General features: G+C 39.3%; 1 protein-coding gene across 1 annotated transcript in view; it reads left to right on the top strand.

Annotated features, from left to right (window-relative positions):
* Positions 1-14845, top strand: part of SMIM14 (small integral membrane protein 14) — a 42313-nt gene extending 27468 nt beyond the window's left edge. The window contains exons 3-5 of the mRNA XM_026847105.1: positions 2602-2650; positions 10994-11142; positions 11706-14845. Of these exons, the coding sequence (XP_026702906.1) occupies positions 2602-2650; positions 10994-11142; positions 11706-11738 (231 nt within the window). The 3' untranslated portion in view covers positions 11739-14845. The remainder of the gene's footprint in view (positions 1-2601; positions 2651-10993; positions 11143-11705) is intronic.
* The last annotated feature ends 8056 nt before the right edge of the window (positions 14846-22901 follow it).

Here is a 22901-nt window from a genome sequence, read left to right as displayed (position 1 = left end):
AAAAAAAAATTAGTATTTGTGGTCCAAGTGCTTTGGAAAGCACAGCCCTATTATCAGACAAAGTACAAATGGCTCTCTGCTTTATAAAGGTTACTCTGTACGTTGTTACTCCATACATAAGCAGACTTTTTTCCATATTGGCCTGATATAATCTAAGAGCATTTTTTTCAGCGGAGATCTATAGCAGCTCCTAATGGTATTTTTCTTAAAAGACTGTTTGCTTACTGTAATATTTCTATCATTGGTGTTTCCAGCTGTACTTTTCAGTCTTGGAGCCTGTCCTGTCTTTTGAGAAGTCACCAAGGCTGCCTGTAGGATAAAGCTAGGTACTGAGTGCACCCTGTGGGCACACAAAATCTCTGGGATTTAATACTTGCTGTGTCTTCATCAGGTGGCCTCCTACATCAGCAGGCATTTCCAGATAGTGTGTAGGCTTTTCATGAAGAAATGGTGAATGACAAAGCATGGTGTGATCGTGGTCACCATTGAGACCACTCTTCAAGAAAGGCATAGCTGTAGTCAGAATATAATATCTTTCTGTTGTTAAACAAGCTTTTCTGGTGGTTAACATATTAATGTCAGTCAGAGCTGAAGCTCCATAATTATTTTTGGTGTGGTAGCAGTGGAAGCCCATCTGGTAGGCAGGTGAAGGAACGGGATGTTAACAGCAACAAAAAGTGCATGCATAATTTTTTGAGATGGCTTTTATAGAAACATTAATTGTAAGTAAAAAAGTTGTATTTGGACAGAGTGTAACATTTAGAATAGGAGATAACTAATATTGTGGCTAGAACACCCAAAGGCAGTGTTGTCTATCTGGGCAAACTAGATAAGCTTTATGAGCTTTTATCTGGGGACAGAGGAATAACTAGATGCTGTATACTTGTACGATGTTTCTGATCACATACCTATTACCCCTTTTAACTCTGGGCATCATTCTGTGTTGAAGAATGCCTGTAAAGTGTGTTTTACAGAGTAGGGATTACAAATTAAGCCGTCTCCAGTATTAAATCCTTATGCAAACAGAAGATGTTGCTGATCTCTTTAAAATGTGGCTGTAGCGATACCCAGTTTTCTCAGTTCAGGAATCTCTTAGTGTCAGGCATTCCAAATTGGTATTATTGCTAACACAAAATCTCCCCTCTGAGAATGAATTCAAAAGTTTGAAAATAAAATGAACTTTCATATATGAATAGCAGGAAATATGCATAGTTTGCTAGATTTATTTTTTTTAATAAGGTAAGTAGAAATCTTTTGTTTGAATTTCTCCTGCTGTTGTTTTTAACTATAGAAATGGCAAAATGGTTAATTCCAGACTTCCCAGTATTTCCTAAGGAACTTCTCTGTAGTCTCAGTAAATTTGCTAGCAGATCTTAATATATTAATCAAAGACTAAATGTGATCAATCTCCAATTACGTATTTTTTTCTTTCTCGAATGCATCATTCATTGAAAATTATGATGATAAAGGAAAGAGCTTAGGCTTTTCCAAATGTCTTCCTCCTTTGCTCATCTGTTTCCTTGATGTGCTTTGCATAATATTATGACTACATAGAGCAAATCAATTATGCCAATACAAGGGGAAATTGGGTTTGTAGAAATTACTCATGTATTTCTTTCATAAGGAACATAATCTTTTCTTGTACATTTGTATATTTACACTGATAATAAACAGATTAGATTGTTGTGCCAAGAAGTGTTGGGATTTGTGACACTGTGACATAAAACCTGTCAAAAAGCAAATGTCTGTTCTAAACAAGACATTGTAAACAATTCTGTACTTTTAAAAACTTTAATTATTAATCTCTGTGGTTTACCTAAGCAGAGGATAGAACCTATTGCTGTAATACAGCAGATTAAATCCCATCCATTTAACCTCTCTGTGCCTGATAAAGAAGGTGATATTTGTCTTTCTTTTTTTTACTGTGACCTGTAAAATAGTACTGATTTGCAGGTTAGCCAGTGTTGACTTTTCTTACAGTTAGCAACCTTACCTAGTTTGTAAATGCAAATAGTCATTACAATTGCTAGAAGTGTTTTAAATTTTACCCATCAGTAAAGAGAAAAAAAAGTAAAATACATATTAAAATCAGCTTTTTAAAAAAAGATCTTAGGTGGAAAAAAATAATGTGCTAAGTTTAAATATGAAATTTTAATTTAGCTTCTCTGTGCATATCACAGTCTGATCATTTATTGTTATGTAATCACAGAGTATTTTAATATTACTTGATCTAAATAACAGTAGTAACACCTATCCATTATAAATCCCAAAATGTGTGTAGAGAATATATCTGTATATAACAACTTCTATATCACTATAGATTTTTAACTTGAATTTTAAAAGACATTCAGCGGTTGCAACCTGTGTGGAAGCAATAACACTTCAGTGAGGTCACTTAAAGGTATTATGTGAAAATAGTGTTCAGAAACTACATACCTGGAATTCTTTACATACTATAAGCCAAATGTGATGCAGTAAAGGATCAGTTAAAATCTCCCTTATCTTGAAGTTGTGCTCTGACGTTATACTAAATCATGATTTCTGTAAAGCTGACTGAGTCTCATTGCTAAGTGTCATGCCTTTCTTTTTTTTCTGTTTCAGCTGAGACAATCCCAGTCGTACTGCACAGACACAGAATGCCTTCAGGAATGTGAGTGACTATTGAGATTGGGTGCATGGAAGTAAAATAAACAGTAGTAATTAAAATACAGTCTGACTGGTCTTCAAAGTGCAGCTGTTGATTTCATGTTATAGGAACATATTACCTTAAATCAAATACTACAATACTGAAATTGTTATGTGGAGGAAGTAATTTCTGAGAATCTGTGGTGCAGATGGACATTTGTATATTGGAAGCATTGTATGGAAGTGTCTATGGTGAGAAGACTGGAGGTATCAGTATACCAGCATGACCATTGATTGGGCCTCAGGCATTACTGAATCTTACCATTAGCCTCCAAATAGGATCATTTCAATTTTTCCATAAGGAGAAAATTTGGAGGCGACTTTATCTGTCTGCCTTACAGTCATAGCAGCCTAACCAGTGAAGACTGGATGTTCAGCACAGAGCCCCACACATGCACATGTTCACAGCTGAGGCTGAGTGACTTACTGTCAGTACTGTGAACCCTCTACTCCACTGTGAGGAAGAGGAGATTCCCCACCACCTCTGACTGTTAAGCTGACATACACTGTGACTGCATTTCTGTTGACTTGGCAGCTGTGTAGTTAATGAAGCAGAGGACTAGTGTGTACGCTTCCTTGAAATTTGCTGTGAAATACATCTAAAAACCTCTCCCAAATGGTCAGCATTTCGAGGACAGTCAAACGTTACCAGCATCTGCAGGGAAGCATAGCTGTGCAGAGGTTATGCAGTAATGTAAGCTTGCCCTGAGGTGCTCTGTTTACACTTTGCATGGTCTAGAGGGAACATCGCCAAATGCTTATAAATAAAAATGAAGTGGATCTGTTTTTCCTATATTGCTTTACAAATTGAGCATATGAACTCATTCAGTTAGCTGGCATCAGGACTGCTGTAATGCTTGAAGGGAGCAGGGAGCACGAGCAGTGTTCCTGGAAGCAAGAGCTGCTGGTGTCTCTGTCTTCTACAGGTCTAGGAGCAGTGCAGGCAAGGTTTCCAGGATCTTGGGGAGACAGAATGCCTTTGTTCACTGTTTGGTTTGAGCCCAGAGGGCAACTGAACACCCCCCAGCTGTTCATTCATCCCTTCACCGCCAGCAGTGGGAAGGAGAAAAATCAATCAAAAGGCTCTGGAATAAAGATAAGGACAGGAAGGGGTCACTCACCCATTACAGTCACAGTCAAGACAGGTTCATTAGGGAAAGAAAAAGGACATCACTTTAATTCAAAACACTAACACCACCACCACACTAACACCACCACCATTTAACAGACAGAATGGGACAGTGAGAAGCATTACCGTATCTTATAAACACCTCCCTCCACCTCTTCCTTCTTTCGGGCTCAGTGTTGTTCCTGATATCTCACTCTCCTACCCCCAGTGGTGCACCGGCAGGTGATGGGGGATGCAGTAAGTCCTGCCACTTCTTCCTCCAAGGGGAAGAAGCACTCTTCTGCATTCTCCCCTCTGCTCCACGTGGCGTCCCTCTCATGGGAGACAGTCCTCCACAAACTCTCTCTGCCATGACTCCTCCCCACGGGCTGCTTTCTTCTTGAGATGCTCTGGCGTGGGTCACCTCCACGTGTTTCAGTCCTCCCAGCACCGAACTACAACTGCGAGGGCTGCTTCTTCCCACAGAGTTCTGGGGGTCCTCCACAGGCTGCAGGCGAATCTCTGCTCCTCCCGTGACCTCCATGGGTGGCAGGGGGGTGGCCCTGCTGTCTCACCATGGGATACAGGGCAAGGTGTCTCTACTCCAGTGCACCTCTGCCCCCTTCCTCCTCCTTCCTTCCACTGACCTTGCATAGGTGTCCTCATAACTCCTCCTCACAGGTTTCTGCTCCACACATCCCATTCCCCTTCTTAAATACATTATCACAGAGGCACAGCTCCCATCAATAATTGGCCTGGCCTTGACCAGAGGCCGGTCTGAGTTGAGCCAGGGGAACTTTTGAGAAGCTTCTCACAGGGGCCACCACTGTAGCCCCCCTACTCTGCTACCAAAAACCCTGCCACACAATCCCAGCACATTCACTCTCATGTTCCTCCCTCTTCACTCCCCAGTAAAACCTGTTTAGAGATGAGCATCCAGCTTGGACTTGCACTGTGCCCTCCCAGTGTGAAACAGTCCCAGGTTCATTGCCATGTTGGGCTGAAGGGGAAAAGATAACCCCTGGGAAAAAAAAAATGGGGTGCACATGTGCCATAAAAGTGCTGCTAGCTTTACACTTATTTTTGTGACTTTACCAAGTTATGTTGTGTGTCTGGCATTTCCAGCACCTCTCTCCCAAATGCACTTGTCCTAGGGCAGACTTTTTTTTTTTTTTTTTTTTTTTTTTTTTTTTTTTGTAATCACAGGCATGTAGGAGAGGGAAAGAGTCAGATGACAGGAGACAGAATATTTTCTGTATTAGAAGTAGGCACAGACAGTCTGTGCAGCTTTCTGAGCTTTCGTCCACAGTCAAAACCAAGAGATGGTAGGTCATTCTCACTCAAGCCTTGGGAGTCTTGGCTCATCAATATTTATGAAGCTCTTAGGCTAAAGACTGTATAAATGAGTAAGTTCTGTTATGTGTGGGCACAAAGCTTGTGGGACAGCTTTCATGCTAACCAAGCTATAGTACAGTGGGGATGTGAATGGTTTGTGGCAAATAGCTTTCCATCCTGAAAGAGATCCTTGTAATAACTGTGCAGATGCAAGCAATTTGGCAGTAATTGTTCCAAACCAGTGGTTTGTTTCAAAAACCAAAGCAAAAATTATAGAGTAAATTCTCTCCTACGTTATTATATTGCCTTAAATTTAGTTCCAGCAAAGGTATTTTTCTGCTGATGCAATGACACTGACTGCCTATTTGTCAGATTATTTTGTGATGCTTCTGTGATTCTGTGCTTGGGCCAGCATGAGCTCTGTAAGAGCAAGTGAAAGGCAAAACCAAACAGATTGAGCCTGGAGAAGCTTCTAGAGATGTTTTTAGGGACAGATTAAAACAATTCTGGGCCAGTCTTCTGTCTATTGCTTCATCCTGTTTTGATGAGCTGTACTGTGATGAGCTAATTTTTGAGGTTGGTCTCCTCTTCCCTAGGTCCCACAGCTCCATTTCCTCTTACTTGCTGCCTTTGATTCCTTATTTCAGGACCTTGATATGAAGAAGCTTGCTTCACTCCCACCCATTTGCTCAATTCCTAGGATTTGGTCTTCCTTCTGTAAGCGCAGCTGGGAATGTTGTCATACACAGATTCTTAAGTTGCAAGGTTGTGGAATAACTGATGAGATGTATGTGGTTTTGTTTTGGGAAGGGCTGTGGTTCAGCCAGTGTCACAGCAGCGTCATGTGTTATGCTGTTGCTACCAGCTGGAAGTTCTCAGAAACACCCTGCTTTGATTCTTCCTGAGCACAGATCAAAGCAGCAGCACCAAGGCTCCCCCATTTGCTTTTTTGTGCTATTAGCTCTAAATTCTTATTTATGCTTGTTGGCACCATTATATTGTAGTGACTACCCTGCAGAGTTTCCTCCCAGCGTCAGGACCAGTGCTTTTGGATTTGTACTCCTACTTACAGGAGGATATGAGCACCACTTAAGAGATATTTGGGCACTCTGCTTGATGGCTGTTCTCTGCTGGTTCTGTCAGAGTGTCTGCTATGACAGTAAAGCATGTATCAGAGTCTGATGACTGTTCTCTCCATTTCAGGGGGTGCCTTGGAGAAAAAAGGCTGTGAGTTTTGAATATGCATCACATTTAATATTCTGTTGGGATTGTTCATGCTCAGCAAATCTTACAGTTTCCCTTGAAATGAGGAGTAAGAGTGGTAATTCTTTTCTGAATTCTAATGCAAGTGGAGCAGGGAAGATTTCTCAGAAGTATGTGGCGGTTGCAACATCAGTGGTTCAGGGAGGATCCCAGCTGGTACTGAGCTGCTCGGATGGCTCATGGCCCTTCACAGTCAGCCTTCCATGTCAAAGGAAATGAGGGGGCTACTGCCTGAGGTTTTTTATTGTGTTCTAGCAATTCCCAGATGTTGTGACCTGGATTTACCACATTCATATTTTCAACACTATTCTCAGTGCTCTGCCAGCTTCTAATATGGTCAGAGATGACTGTCTCATATGTTGTCTACTCTACTTCCAAATTTTTATGTATTTTAAAATGAATGCATATCTATGATTCATCTTGAGTTGTACTCATCTAGGGGAGTCACAGCAGTCTAACCTAATGGCAGGAAATGTCTGCCAACTCTTGCCTTCCTCTTCTGGTAATTCCCTTCTCCCTTCCTCTGCTCAAGTCCTTTTTGACTTTCTTCAGTTTCCTTATCCCTGCCTTTGAGAGTGTCAGTTTGCAGGGATTATCTGCTGAAGGTCCCACAGGCGCTTTGTCTTCCCTGATGATTCATCTGTAAAATACCTCTCTTCATAGGGTTTCTTGCCTTTCTTTCACAGAACAGGCAAGTCTAAAAACACTGTGAAAAGAAGGTGGAACAAGTCAGAGAGCATGCTTTTGCCCTTTCACATACAGATGTTAAACAGTAAAAAGCTGAATATCCAAAATGAGGTATTTCTACTATAAGAGAGGAGACAAAAAGCACCACGTGGAATATACTTTTATAGCAAAAGAAATGCAATCTTTCCCCCTTTTTGTAAAGTACAACCTCGCTTGGAATGAAAAATAGCACTTTAAGAGAACTAAGTTCACGTAAGGAGTATTTATCAAGGGCATTTTTTATTTTAGTATTGTATTCTTGAAATTTCAGTTGAACAATCAGGAGGGGTTGACCTTTAATCTTTAGAAATTATTTTTACCAAAGTCATCATGTTAGTAGCTTTGACTGCCTTCTAGTAGAACATTAAACAAGGTGCCAGACATCTGTCACAGAAGATTTTTTTTTCTCTTCCCATTTCTTGCTGAGAGGAGACTAGTTTATGTGGCCTAGTCTCTGTTTCTGTAGGAAAAAGCAAACCAAAGAACTGTATCTTGTAAATGAATCAACAGATAGGATTCACCATAGTCATTAGCTCCCATGGGAACTCAGATCAGTTCCTCATAAAGTTTTCTCCTGCACAGAGATAATTCAGCCATGGTGTAAAAAATTCCAGGTGACTGCAGGGGCAGAACTGCAGAGCTACTCACAGGCTTCATTCAGAAAGTGCATGGATATATAGGTATGCTGAGCCCAGGGAACTAGATACTCTGAAAATAAAGCCCTTAGGATGAATTTGGTGTTGTGTGGAAAGACTGTTTAGAGATTATAAAGACTCAGTGACATGGTAATATGTACTGTTACATTCTGTACTAGTTGGTGTCTCCCAGGCACTGGAAATTAATAACCAGATCCATCCATCAAAGTGGGTGGTGGCAGAGACATTAATCTGTGAGGTCAGAACAGGACAATCTTCTGTCCATCTGGAAATATTAGAAAATATCATCCACAGGTGCTCTTATAGACTTTATTCTTCAAGGAATCAAAACAACACTTCTAAATTTCCTGCAAAAATATCAGTTATAGGTAAAAGCACTGTGGCTGTGAACTCAAAAATATTTTTTTTCTTCTGCCCTTTGGCATAAATTCCGTCCTGCTTGGTTTCAGCTTCAGTCAACTGTTCTTTATCTGTAAGTTGGTCTTATTTGATTATTTTGTGATCTTGGCGATGGAGGCCTTTATAGCAAAACATCATTGTCTTCTACATATACTGCTCCCCGTTATTACTCCCAGTAGCTGAAACAGCTTCTTGTCTGTTCTCTTGATTTGTGATGCAAAGCTTTGAAAAGTGTGATTCACCCCAGCTATGTGAGATTTTGCTTATCCTCATCTCCTTATGTTGAGAGATTAAAGTAACAGATTCTGAAATATCTCACACCCTTATTAAAACACATGGTCATTTGTGAGAGATGTGGGTTTAACGGTTCTTGAATAGTGTAAACAGTGTTGTGGCTGTTTTAGTATTATCTGGCATGCTTTGAGTAGGTAGTACAGGGCCAAGCTGTGTTAGATGAGCTGTTGTCTTTCTTAACTTAGTTTAGAACATGTTTCAGCACGTTTGATTCCATCTAAACCGTATTACAGTGCAGGCTGGAAGAAACTGTGTCATGCACGAACGCCTGTGGTTTCCCTCTGTGATCCTTTCCTTGATCTGTAGCATGAGCTGACCTAGCAGCATTTACTTACCCCAGCTCCTGTTTAACCACAGACCCTAACTGTACTACGGTTCAGCCAATATCCCAGAAGGCAGCCTGACTAGTCCCTGTTTCTCTGCATTGTATGGGGAATCCAGCCTAGCAGGTGATCTGAATTTTCAGTGTTCTACTGAACATATTATGTGCTGTTGAAGGTAATCTCAGGATGGCTATTAATGTTGTCTGGAAGCCTCAAAATAAAGCAGTTGTTCTTTTCATGCTGAATTACATGCTTACTGGATTTCATATATAAAGGTCATCCAAGATTTAAAATATTGATATATCATGTTGATAACTGTAATATTTTCCTGCAACAAAACTGCAGTCTAAACTCTTACCTGCACAATTCCATATGCTTTCTGAATCTAGAGTTTAATGAATTAGAGGCTGTAGCATTCTCATTTATTTTCTTTGCACTATACCTTCTCCTCATATATTCACTCAGATCTCCAAAAGAATTGTCACTTGTAATTGTATATACTTCTAATCATAAAATTCCTCTACATTTGCAACCTCTTGAGTTGTTAAATGTCTATTTTTGGAACATTTAAAAGGCAATCACTCATAGAAGTTAATGGTGGTGTTTGTGCTGCGAGAAGCATGCACATTTATAATACATATTTTTTTCTTCTTTGACATTTTTGAGTGCATGTGATGTTGGTAAAGGACATCAGTCTAACAGCTCCAGTTCATGAAGTCTTACTCAGAGAACGGCAGTATGTGAATGGCATAGCTGTAAGCTTCCTCACAGTGCCCCTCTGCTGTGTCTTAGCTGTGTTATGAACAAACTGTTTTCATAGATGAGCCTTAAAAATGCTACCCAGTATGACAGCAATGAGGGTGGTTCTTTGGTATCAGCATTAACGTTCAAGGAAATTACTCCAGCAGCTCACTGGGTATAAGTTATCTAGCAACTGTTATATAAGAACAACTTCCAACTGATAACTGAATCCAGATGACTCTGTAATGATATGATCCAAATGAGTTGAGGTAACTGAAAAATCTTGACAGATACAAGTGTCTCTGTGGAATTTCCCCAGATGTTAAATTTTTCAGCTTGACGAATAAAATAGAATAGCTCTTCTCTTTCTGAAGGTTATTCATTACAGCTTTGTATTAATTTCTCTGTGTTAATTGATCATCTAGATCATTAATGAAGATGTTAGGTCTTTAGATACTGTGGTAAATGGAGCCATGGAAATACCATAGATAATTAACTACACATTGGTTTACACTTCAGCTGACATTAGTTACAGTTTGATTTTTTGAAATCGTGTTTCAGAGGACAAGTTGTTTTCAAATGTGCAGGTATTTGCAAGAGTTTCTTGATCCAAAAAGGCTAACAAGCCATCTCCAGTCTGAGGGGATTTTCTCAGTTTTATTTTCATGCTTTGATGTCTCAGCCATTCTGAATGGAAATTAGGTGTAAAATTTTTATATTGTGTTTCTGGGCTTCACTTTTTCATGTATCTCCTCAGCATTTTTCCCCCCTCCTGACAGATAACATTTTCCTTGATGCTATCAGAAATACCACATAAACTGGATGATCAGTCATGGAGATCTGGCATATTGACCCTGACACTTGTTTGAACAAACTTTCAATAAATAACAGTAACAACCAGTTATAATTTTGTTGGCTTACAGTAGCCAACAAAATGATAACCGGTAGTTTGCTCCCTTCTTGCTAGAACTAGCATATTCTCTGTTTTGGGGCTTCTGTTTGGAGTCTAAACTTTCATCTCTTTAGTCTTATTTTTTTATTTGTTTGAGGCAAAAAAACAAACACCAACATACAGATAGGAGTTTTCACACATAAATATATTTTCCATCAAGTTTGATTTCTTAAAAATCAAGTTTGATTTCTTAAACAGAACGTGTGTGTTTATCATTTCCAGTTCATTAGGATTTAATGGGAACTAAGAAATATTCATGACAATTCTGAGTATTCCAGTAGAATCTTGTGAAATAGATTCCCTTTTCAAAGGGATAAGAAATATGATTTAAAAAACAGTGTAACACTAACCAAGAATTACTTGTCTTAAAGCAAAAGAAAGGAATAATCAGAAAACTCAATTGAAAAATATTTCAGGTTTTTTTCTGAGACTTATGTTGCATTTTTGTTTTCATTTTGGGGAAAGAACTCTGTTGTCACTCTGTTATAACTTGAGTTTTCCTTGTCTGTAGTGCCAGGACCAAATTCCTCTGGTGACAATGGCATCAGCTTTGCCATGATAATGATGGCCTGGGTGGTGATTGCACTTGTCTTGTTCTTACTGAGACCTAGTAATCTGAGAGGATCCAACACAGCTGGAAAGCCAACTAGCCCACATAATGTAAGTGCATCTTCAAGTGCCCTGCAGATAGACTCTACAATAGTTTAAATGTATTTTGGTTTATTATAGACTATTCTACAGTAATTTTTTTCTTAATTATTTCCCCTATATTTTATTGGAATGCCATTAATAATGCAAATAAGCAAAACCAAAGTGAAAGTAGAATCACAAAGGCCAAGTGTGAGGCCTGCCATGTGATGGAGCAGGGTGACTAAGTGTGGGTCATAATGTCCTCTGAACACTGGCTGTCCCTGGCTGGAACTGCCTCCTGCCTCCTTAAGTACAAGGGGAAAATCACAGCTCTAAGATAAGTCAGTAAACAAAATTACTGGGAAGGTGATGTTTGTCCTAGATGTGAGATCTTGGAAAAATCCCTATTGATGCAGGAAACACTATTGTTCTTTGATGCTAATTTACTCTGAATATTGAAAGAAATATTGAAAGATGCTAAAAGAAAGCACAGTGTAACTCTTCTGAGTTCTTTTATTGCTAAATACAATGAAGCACTGTTTGTAATACAGTATATGTTTTTTTTCTTGATTTTCCTCCTTCCTTCCCCCTAGGGACAAGAACCACCAGCCCCACCAGTGGACTAGATGTTCAATATTGGAAAAGTTCAGCAGCTAAAACCTTGCACGACCAAACGAATGAAGTGACCAGATTACTCCTAAACCACATACAATACTGTTTCCTTTTCTCATTTTCATAGAGCAGAATTATAATTTAGCAGTTATCTTCACGAACTGCTTTTAGCGACTTCAATTTTAAGTTAATTTTTGCATTGTATGTTATTACAATTCCTAGTAGATTGTAATTTGAATAATGATAAGGCGTTGCAGGGGTTTTTTGGTTGTTAATGTTACTGTGGACATTCCACTCAGTCTCTTTCTGTTACAATTATCTTAATTTCTTTGCAGTGATTTCTGATATGCATTGAAAGAAAAAGAAGATCCCTGTGCATCTATAATAATGGAAGGTTACTGTCCTTTCTTCAGATTAATCCACATTTTTTCTCGAGTATGTTTTTGAGAGTTGTATTATGGTTGCAACTATTAGCTTAATTATGTGGTGAAAAATTGAAATTATTTTATATTTGCCCTGGGTTCAGAGCAGCTTTTAGTCTGGTCTTTGGACAACTAACATAGTTTTCAGGGTTGTTGGCAAAAGCATGGTTTGTCCACTAGGATTATACTATGTGTGTGTGTTTATGCGCAAAGAAGTGAATGTGATAATTTCCACTGTCAAAGCTTTGACATACATATTGGGAACTTTACACAAAAGATTATACCACCAGAAATTAATTTAATCTCGTTCATTAATTATATATCTTATTCAATATGTTGTCAAAAAAATGTATTCCAAAAATGGATTTGTTTACTTATAGACTTTATGAAAAGAGAAATTTAGTGAGAACTTGGTAAAATTTTCTGTCCTGGTACAGTCTTTTAATAATTGTTATCTTAAGTTTTTAGCCATGATGTAATATATACTGGGCAGGATGAAATCATACCATGAGGTTACCAAGGTTACCAACTTTTGGTATAAAACATATACTGGATATTCAGGTTTTTTCACCTGTATGTTATCAGCAGTTCTTAACATTTCATCCTTATCTACTGATTGTAATTGTAGAATAACAAACTTGGACGTTACTACATATGGCATGTCTTTTCCCTCTAATAATTGTGTGTATGTGCGGTGTGTTTATGCGTGCGTATGTGTGGCTGTGCACATACCTGTGCACATCTCCCATTGTAGCAAATGGGAATGACTTTTTTATGTACATTAATTTAAGAACATTTTAAAGATGTACAGAAAAGTGACACTGTATATTTTTCTTGATCAATTTGAAAAATTGATGAGAATAATGTAAAGAACATTTTTATGTTACCAACATGAAGCTTCTTTCCGTAAAGGTCAGTAGAACAGACAAATGGGAATTCAAAGCCTTACTCTACAAACCTTTATTTCATGAGGACTTAAGTTACAGAGCTGAAAGGAGTAACTCTTAAGATGCCTAAAGGTTTGTATTAATGGGCTCTAACAAAAATCTCACATCAGATCTGGTGGTTGACAGACGCAGGGTTTTCCTCCTCAGGGTAAATGGCGGGCTGGCTAAGCCTCCTTGTAAAGGTACAGCATAGACCTGAAGAAAGGCTTCTGTAATTTGACGCAATTGCCCTTTGAATTTCTGTTGAATAGTGTGCTCCCAAGCAAAAAAAAAAAAAAAAAAAAAAAAAAAAAAAAGATGATTGGGCCAGGTGCTCTCAGTGATGTCAGTGCAGTGCAATGGAGCTGCAGCAAAGAAACTGAGAGAATTTGTCCTATTATGTCTAATGGTGTACAGGCCACAAACACTGTGTAAAGATGTCACTGGGACAAGCAATCTGACTGTGCTTGCTTTTTGCCTTCCATGTATGTTTATGTTTGGGATACTGTTTTGAACAGAACAGGTAATACAGCACCATTTTGTTGAACCAACAACGGAAAACATATCATCTACAGTTACCTTTTCTCCAAGGATTTTTGGCCAGAATTCTTCACTGTCAGATGCATAAACCAGGCTTCCAATTGATTAAAAAGCCAACTGCAACAGGCTTCCTTTCAGACAAGGTGCCCCTCCTCATTCTGTTGTAAATTGGTGAGATTTACAGCAGATGCTCCTCACTTGTGAGGATCAGTCTCGATTTACTTAAATGTCTGTGTATTTATAATACTCACCATGTGCACCCAGCATTAACAGTCTTGGCAAATGATCTTTTTGTTCAGAGTAATGTGTTTTACATTTAAATGAAGTCTTTGCTTGAAATTCCTTGAAGTAATTGTCCCAGTAATTTTATACATGTATGCTTTCCTCATGTAAATTGCTATTTTAAATTTTCTATGTAAAAGAAAAAACATTGGAAATATTTTATTGTAAAATGTTTTACTGAAGAGCCAGGCCACTATCCCATGTCAAAATATATGCCTTTTAAATTCAGATACTCTCTCCAAGATATAACCTTCAGACCACCACTCTTAATGAAAATAAAAGTATCTAATTGTAGGACTGTATTTTGCCACTCTTATTCATGTTAAATAGTGCCTTACTCATCAAGTAGTTGCACTGAAGTTTGTGGGACTACTCTGAGATAATGTACTAGTAGCAGCTTTAGTAAGGGTGGCAGAAATCTGGCCTTTAGTGATGTAGTTTGCGATGAAATAATTATATCATGGTTACAGATGTTTATGGTAAATTTTGAGAAGTGTGGAAGAGATTAGTGGTATGTGAAGCTTCAGAATGTGCTTAATTCTGAAATGAGGGTTTTAAGCTCAGTTAGTAAGAGATGCAAGTTGCAGCAACTTGGGAAATATGGAGGGAAGTTTACAATTATACCTTAGTTTAGAACTTTGTTAAAACAATAGTATTTTTAGAGTCTGCTTAACACAATTATTATATTCTGAAATGAGAAATCATATGTATTCATGTATTGTCTGCAGATCACTTAGCCTTGTAATGTTCATGATTCAAAAAGGAAGAGTGATGATGTGATGTACTTAATGTAAATCGGTGGTTTAAAATGTCTGAATTATGCCAAACAAAAAATCATCTGTGCCATTTGCGGTTTCCTAGTAATCTTTTACTGAGTACTTGGATTGGGATAAAGGGCTTGTACTATGCACTTTTTATTGACTTAACAAAATAAATAGCAATCATTAGTAATCTTTTGTCTTTGTCTCTTAGTCTTTGTATAAGATGCAGGACTGCACCAACCTATCAGTTTCTAAGGTAATTTGAAATCATCTCAAAATAAGTATTTGTAATAATAGTGTGTTATCTGTGTAACTTTAAAAATGTAAATTCTGACTTTCCTAATGGACACTTGCCTCCTGCATATATCTCAGGCAAGTCAGAACAAATTATAAGATGTTTCCAAGACACTTTGATAACCAACAGGGACATCTCTGCCTTTTGCTCTTCAAAGTAGTTATGCAACCTAGGAAGTCAGAAATAATACAGAGGCCAAATATACCAGTTATGTTACTTCATTTTAGATCAACTCCTACTATTTTGGGATTTGCAGTCCCAAAGACTTGTAGTCCCAGTTCATGACAGTGTTGGACCCAGAGCTGCTCTGAGGAAGGAAGACACTCTGATGGATCTGAGGCAGCCTGTAGAAGTAGGAGAGACCTGCTGCTTCCTCACTGTTCCCATGGAGTGCAGCACTCTTCCTCCAGCAGCAGAGCAGAAAATGCTGAGCTCTGTCTCAGCAGCAGCTCAGATCTCACGTTGGGGATTCCTATATTAATCCAAGGAAAAAAAGGGGAAATGCCAGGGGAGCGTTAGGGTTTAAAATAATATAAAGCTATCCGGAGATAGTGGTAATAAATACCAGAGAATCAGAAACAAAATCTGAATTTATTTTTAGTAATAATAATAATTAATAATTTAATAACAAGTACTTTAGGCATTTGAGTCAATTTAGAAACTGTATTATCTTAATCAGAGATCATTAATCAAGATTTACCCTTTTACGTGAACATGATGTTATAAATAACCCCTAAAACTAAAGCTAAACTTTAATTTTAAATACACTTGTTAAAATGTTTGCCAAGGATGCACTTGCCTATTATGAAAAGTGATGCAGAAAATTTAAATTAATTCTGTTGAATGGATCTGCATGAGGCCTAGCTGTTCAAGACCACCAGGTAAGTGGAAAAGTACTCTGCCCCAAAGCCTAAAAAAAAAATTGTATCCTATCTAGGATGTTTGGGAGAAATACATTAAATCATTGCAACAGAATATTCCATGAACATTAAGTGGGTTCCTTGGAAAAATGGACAATTTACATTCTTTTCTCCTTCTACCCCTACTTGTTCAGTACCAGCCAACAAACTACAGTGCAGTTCACTGCAAAGATGTGGGTCCTTGGCGTGAGGGAGAAGGCAAACTGATGAACCATATCCTCATTTGTAAAACAGCACAACTCTGCTGGCTTCCAGGGAGTTACACTCATCAATGTCAGCTGAAGATTTGTCTCTTTTCATACAAGGAGAATAACTGAACCTATGCTACTTGATATCATATCAAAATTATTGCCAACTCCCATAGCAGGCACTTTGCAGTTAAATATAGTAACTAGAAGAATCTGGCTTCTGCATTATATTTTTAACATCCACAGATAAAAGTGTGGGTCAAAGAGGATGTCTGAAACAAATGCATTTCATTACATGACAATAAATACTAATTCACCATATATATCCAGCTTTTTAAAGGTGTCAATCTTCTTGCTTGTATGGAAAGTGATATTATAAAATATTTTATACAATGTAAACTGAAAATACAGCACTAATTTTGAATCAAAGATCACAGTAGCAAGCTTTAAAAAAATCTTTGGATTTATGGGTTATTACATCCTCCAAGCTAGAGATTAAACAGATGAATAATTTCTGTGATGATGTAGTTTTCAGATGTACCTATTTTCAAATTCTTGAAGATTATTAATTTATTCTAGTGCAAAAAATACCCTTAAAATGTAAGACAAAATATTAAAGCTGAGAGAATGTTTCCTAAGCAGACCAACAAAAAAACCCCACCATTGTACAACATTTTGGAGGTCACAGCCATTGCTTTGACATAAAAAGTAAATCTTAGAAAAGGTGTAGGAGCTCAGTTTAGAGCAGAACTTGTAGACAAACTGATAAATAACAAACTGAATATGATTAGCAAGAAAATGATCCAGAGAAGCCCCCACAGGACTGGACACTACACTAAAGCATTGCATGTAACACATCAAAATCTGCTTTGTAGTTGTAGTGATGTGAGTAAAAATATGATTCCTTCAGCTCTCCTATTGATTTCATGCAGCCTTGTTTTTTCCATCCTCAGTTTCATGTAAATGAAATAGAAAATCCAAATAATCATTTTCCAATTCATCAAATATTAGCTCAATAATTTGAATCACAAGTGCATCTTGTCTCTGACACCCCTTCTGGCTATATACCCCTTCTGTTGGGCTTTGGTATATACAGGGAAGAGATTAAGCCAAATTTGCTTTCAGATAAAATGTAACAGTGGATCAAATCTTCACCTTATTTTATGTGAACAACTGTTAAAGCAATGGGACAACTCAGCTGAGTAAAACCCTTCAATGAAGTCATGCTACAAGATGATTTCTCCCCAATGGGGCTGTGATGAAAAGCAGTGCCTTATCTGGCTGTTCATAATTCCATTGCATTAGTTTTAGCATTTAAGGCTTCCTTACTGTTTTAGTGAAACGGCCGTTAAGCCTGAAATGACCCTCCTGTTGGGAGATTCAGTATGCTCTGTGTTCAGAAAAGCAATGCTGCTGCCCACAGCACTGCTTCTGAAGGAACAGCTTTCATGTCTGGTGTAACGTGTGTGGTTTCCAGAACATTAGAAGTGAAAAAAAAAAACCAAACAAAAAGTGCTATTTACTAAACAATAGATAAGGCTGTCAAATGTAATCATGCCTGGGAGGAAGTGTGAATAATTTCTGTGTATACTGATTTAAATAATCTAATTAGACCAAGGTCATACGCTGGAAAACAAAACATTGTCGTGCAGGAACTAAAAGAATAAGGTTTGAGAGGACATTCTTATCAGAGTTTTCAGGGTGGCCTTCCTCTGATTTTTTAAACATTGTTTTAAACCTGCACGGCTTTTCTTTTTAATTTATATTGCAATACTGTCCACAAGTCCAGCTGAATTATTGTCCAGATGTTCTGGGCCCTATACAAACAGGCACATTGCCCTGATCAGAAATTCGCTGTATTTGGAGACAAATTTTACCAATAATTTCAGTTTGGGGTGCTGGTTGTCACTAACAAAAATATTGTATTAGATTAATCATAAACTGCTTGGGCAAACTGTCAGACCAAACAGCAAAGTCTAAGTTCTGGTGAGCTGGAGAGGTGGCGGTGAGGAGAAGGCGTAAGTAGAGACATCCCAGGTGGAAAATGTCTCTCCTAACAACTTGTAACATTGGCTCTGTGTAGTTAACTGTTATGGTTGGCTCAGAGCACGCATAGGAGCTCAAGCACTCAGCTGCCTGCGTTCAAAACTGGCATAGGGCTTGCTTTATGCAGCTGTTGGAGCCTTTTCCAGAGGAACACGCATGCCCAGTCCCACACGTCCCTGTGTAATCTCTTTAGCTGCATCTCCTTCCTTCCTCTTAGCATTGTAAAACACAAAGCACGGATTCAAACACTAATCCAACTGGTCTGCAGGCAAGTCTTCTGGGCACTTTCGTGCCTCAGCCTGGGACTCTTGCCGAGTAGCTCAGATTTCCCCGTTACATGTGGGGTTGCCTCCTGGTTGTGCTGTGTCAAAAGCTAAAGAAATGCTTGACAGATGATGGTGGTTGTTGAATCTGTGTCAGATGTCAATGTCACAAACTGACTACACAAACACTGCTCCTTTAGTTAATGATCAGCTAAATCTGGTGGGGGATTAGTCTGACATTAAACACTCCCTAGATATGATACAAAACATCTTTCATATCAAGGGTTCCTTACTGGCTTTTCCTCTTATGTACAACATCAGGGTGCTATGTGAATCATGTACTCAGTTGCTCTTTCTTTCCTTCCCTCCTCTTCCCCTCATCCCCCAAATCCTACATAAATCATGATTTCTCCCTTGCATAATGGAACAGCTTGTACATGACAGGTGACAAGTGCCCCCTCCACCCACCTTTGGCATTCAGATCACCCTTCGCTCAGTGGTTTCTGCAAAGGCAGAGATGTGGCTTCAGGCCCACTCCCCTGTTACCACACAGAGAGGAGAACGTAGGATCCAATTTCATACTGGTACACTCTCTAGCCATTAAATTAAAAATACATAACTATTTTCCTGGGCCAAGATTTTTGAATGAAACAGTCTTAAATCTTTGGACTGCATGCCGCTTGATCCTGCTGGTGCTAGCTTTTGCCTGAGCCCACATTAAAGGTCAGGTCTATGAGAGCATATAGCAAAGGGATTGCTCATTTTCAGGATCAGATCACATTTACATGAGACAGGTAACTGAACTGCTCAGGCCAGATTAGACTGAGGCAGAAGATGCACCTTTAGGTACCTGAGGAAATACATTGTTGAAACTTGAGTATTGTTTGATTTTATGTACCTTTTGGAGTCCATGCCTTAAAACTAGGTTATTGACTAGATTATAAACTTGGTCCTACATGTATCTATAGCCTAAAATTTGCAAGTATCTCTAAACACACCTATTCTCCTTAAGCGGGTGTGTATAAATTATGATAATCACCCTTCTTGGACTTGGATGCTTACATGAATTACAGTTCAGGCTGTTTAGTATCAGGGTCTGAAAAGACGATCTCCTAGCAGGATGTGTAAGTGAGCAGTGCTCTCCGAAGTATGGATTACTTAAATTATTATGCAAATGAAAAGCTTTAAAATGTCAAATCCTGGATGAATGGAACAGTGACTCATTAGTCCTACCAGCAACCTTCTCAATTTTCATACTAAAATAACACACATAGGAATTTACCTGAAAAAAAACGAATGCTGAGATGAACTCTATAGGAAGACTTCTGACCCAGTCTGCAACACATGAAACTTAGTTTGGTGAGTGGCAATTCTTCACTGATGCTGTTGTTTAACTGAACGGGTGCCCTGCTAAGGTAACTTTCAGCAACCAGTTAGGGGGGGATTTTAATTAAAATCTTGCATAATATACATACTAATCTTATAAATTATAAAGCCAAACTGGACTACTATGAACATCTTTTTGACATCCATAGGATTTCCACTATTTTTTTTTCACTAGAAAATATCTTTTAGAAAAACTTCCCAGAGGTGGACCATCTCTGAATTCATTTCAGTGGTTACTTATCTTCACTATTAGAAAACAAGCCTTGAATCTGAATCTCTCGAGTTTAAATTTTTATACATTATAGTTTGTTAATTTGAAGGAAGAATTATCAATTTTCTGCTCACGCAAGAAATAAGCATTGCAAAACTCCATTTTACGCACTGATTTTTGCCTGATTTTTAGGCATTGTCTCCTAGAAACATTCATGGCCCCGAGTTACTCAAATTCCCCAAACAGTGAGAAGGAAAGGCTGTCTCAGAGTGAGGTCTAGGCTAGTCAGTATGATGGAAGAGGAATCCATCCAATCAACTGGCAATGTTAAAGAAAAATATACACCTGAAATCCCATTTTTCATGTTATTTAAGTTACTGACAATACACTGCAAAAGGATTCACAGCCTACACTAAGCCTTCAAAAAAATGGAGCAGAATCCACACTTTTATTTAAAAAGTGGCCAGCAGTGACCCAGCCTCATCTGCTTTGTAGCATCTCAGGGCGGTGTCTGCCAAGCAGCGTGCTTCAGGAGGTTTAATGATATGCCCTGAAGCCTTACAATAAGCTGTATTGCCTCTGTGTAAAAAATTCTATGTACTGGTAAACTATGGGTCCGCCTGAGCAGAAAAATGAAGAAAACCCCACTCAGTATTTCAGAATTTATTGTGTAATGAGAGGGGAGACCTAAGCTCCCTGCCCTTTTCATTGCTGTGACTTTGAGCCCTACATTTTTCCACTGCCAGCAGTGCCCTCACCACCAGAGTGTGGGCTACAGGGAAACAAAAGCAACCCTCGTCATCCTTTCTGGGGAAGTTGTGCAGTTCTGCAAGAGATAATTCAAGATTCACATCCCAGGTAGGGGGTGTGACAGTGTAGTCTATCAATGAAAGCCCTTTGCTAAGAGAAGAGAGACTGGGATCCATTGCCTGCTGTGAGGACTGTTCAGACATTTGAAGTATCTCTCAAGTCACAGACTGCAACCCAGACCTTTCTCGACCCAGGAAACGACCGTGATTACCAGACCCCAAAAATACTCCCTTTCAAGCTCCTTGGCAAATGAGTATAGTTGCAGGTGGAGAATTAGATCCCCACATTTCTTTATAACCCACCAGGTGCAGCACTCTCCCCAGATACATATGCCTGAATCTCTCCAGCCAAGGAAGGCTCTGAAGGAAGCTCCTGCCCTCATTCTTAGCAAAAGCACTAATTAGGACGTATTAGCTGAGTCTAATGAACTAACTACCCATATATACAGCAATAAGCAGAGGGAACTATGTAGCCTTGCACACAGCAGCCACCACTTCTCTTTAGAAATCCACTCCTTGTTTGTCAGGTAGACACTGAGCACACTTACCATACTAACACCCTTGGGGGACCATGTGAAGGATCTGAAGTGAATTTGGCCTTGCCAACATAGCAACAGGCATGTACAGAGGGACCAGATGGGGTTCTTAGTATGCATCTAGAGCTATTCTGAGACCTGAGGAGACAGACAGGGGTTTTCAAGATGATGGTATAGGTAAGACTGACTTGTCAGTGAGAGCTCACTGAGCTTCTGTTTTTCTTTCCCTAGGCTTCCTTGGAAAAAAGGATGTGTTCAAAATTGAGACATCTGTGCAAATTAGCAATGAGACAAGGCATTACTTGTTTTTACTTCAGGATAAACACGGTGAACCCTGCACCTTCGGCAGGCAGTTCTTTGGCTAACCACACTGACTCTGCTAGGATCCTGCACTGAGATTGCAAACCTCAGCAGGCTCTTTCAGTAGAAACACACATTTTGTAGTACTATTTCTAAAGGACCGGTGAGTTACAGTATGTACTCACTTAAATAGGCACAGATTCTTCTAGAGAAATATCAGATTCTCCAGAGGAAATAGTAAAATAGAAAGCAGAAACAAAGATTCGAATTATGTACTTCAACATCTAGGGACAAAAATGCCATGTAAGAACAAAGCGATACTTTATTTGTATCATTAGCAAGGACACCATATATTACCTACTTAGTCTGGCAATATTTAACATCAAAACTGTAAACTGTTAGATGTATAAATGGCTGCAGAATTTCAGATGGAGGAAAAAAACCCTGGCTTCTAGAAGATGCCGCGTAAATGAACTTTAACACACTGGAGAACACGGAAGATTTCTCACAATCTTCCTGCTCAGAAAGTCAGATGAAGTATATTACTAACATGTCATGTCTATACGAAAGGCAATAGTATCTGAGAACTTCAATACTGGGCAAGAGATCCCTGGGCAGTGCCCAGATCACAAGGGCAAGAGAGTGCAAACTCGTATTTCCTTGCTCTGACAATGTTTGCAACCTGGACTTTAAACTGTTCTTTTGCTGTTACCTCCCCACATTTCTATTCACTTATCTTTGCTCAGACTGTGCAACACTACAGGAGGGAGAACGAACACTTGAGTTTTGTTCTTTCACAGCAAGTGTAGCTGAAGGACCAAAAATTATTCACGTGCATATTCGACTACCAAAATTAATTTCTCTTATAGAAACAGGCAGAAGAGGGAAACAGTTCAGTGAGGATGCACCCCCTTATTCCACTGATGGCACCTGACCTCCCCTGGGAGCCCAGGCCAAGCCAGAGAGGAGCACTCACTCCCCACTGCACCGGTCACTGTGGTCTCTGGGGACAAGACAGTCTGGGCACCCTTCCAGCGGCTCTCAGGGAAAGCCAGGCCACAGCCTAAACCCCTCTCCCAGAAAGAAGCAGTGAGAGGAGCGACCGGGCCAGTCACCGTGACACAAACCCACAAAATAAGTGAAAGGGACCGAGGTGTAAAACCCCCCCACAGACACACGGGGAAAGAGCCCCCACCCCAGGGCGACGAGTGCTCCCACAGGCGCCGCTCTCCCTGCCCGGGGCTGAGGGAAGCCGCAGCGGCGGGGCCCGCCCAGGCCCGAGGCCAGGCCGC

Source organism: Athene cunicularia (assembly GCF_003259725.1).
Source record: "Athene cunicularia isolate RWA chromosome 4 unlocalized genomic scaffold, athCun1 chr4_part1, whole genome shotgun sequence".
Lineage (NCBI taxonomy): Eukaryota > Metazoa > Chordata > Aves > Strigiformes > Strigidae > Athene > Athene cunicularia.
Note: the sequence above shows the minus strand (reverse complement) of the source record. Positions and strands in the feature narration are given on the sequence as shown.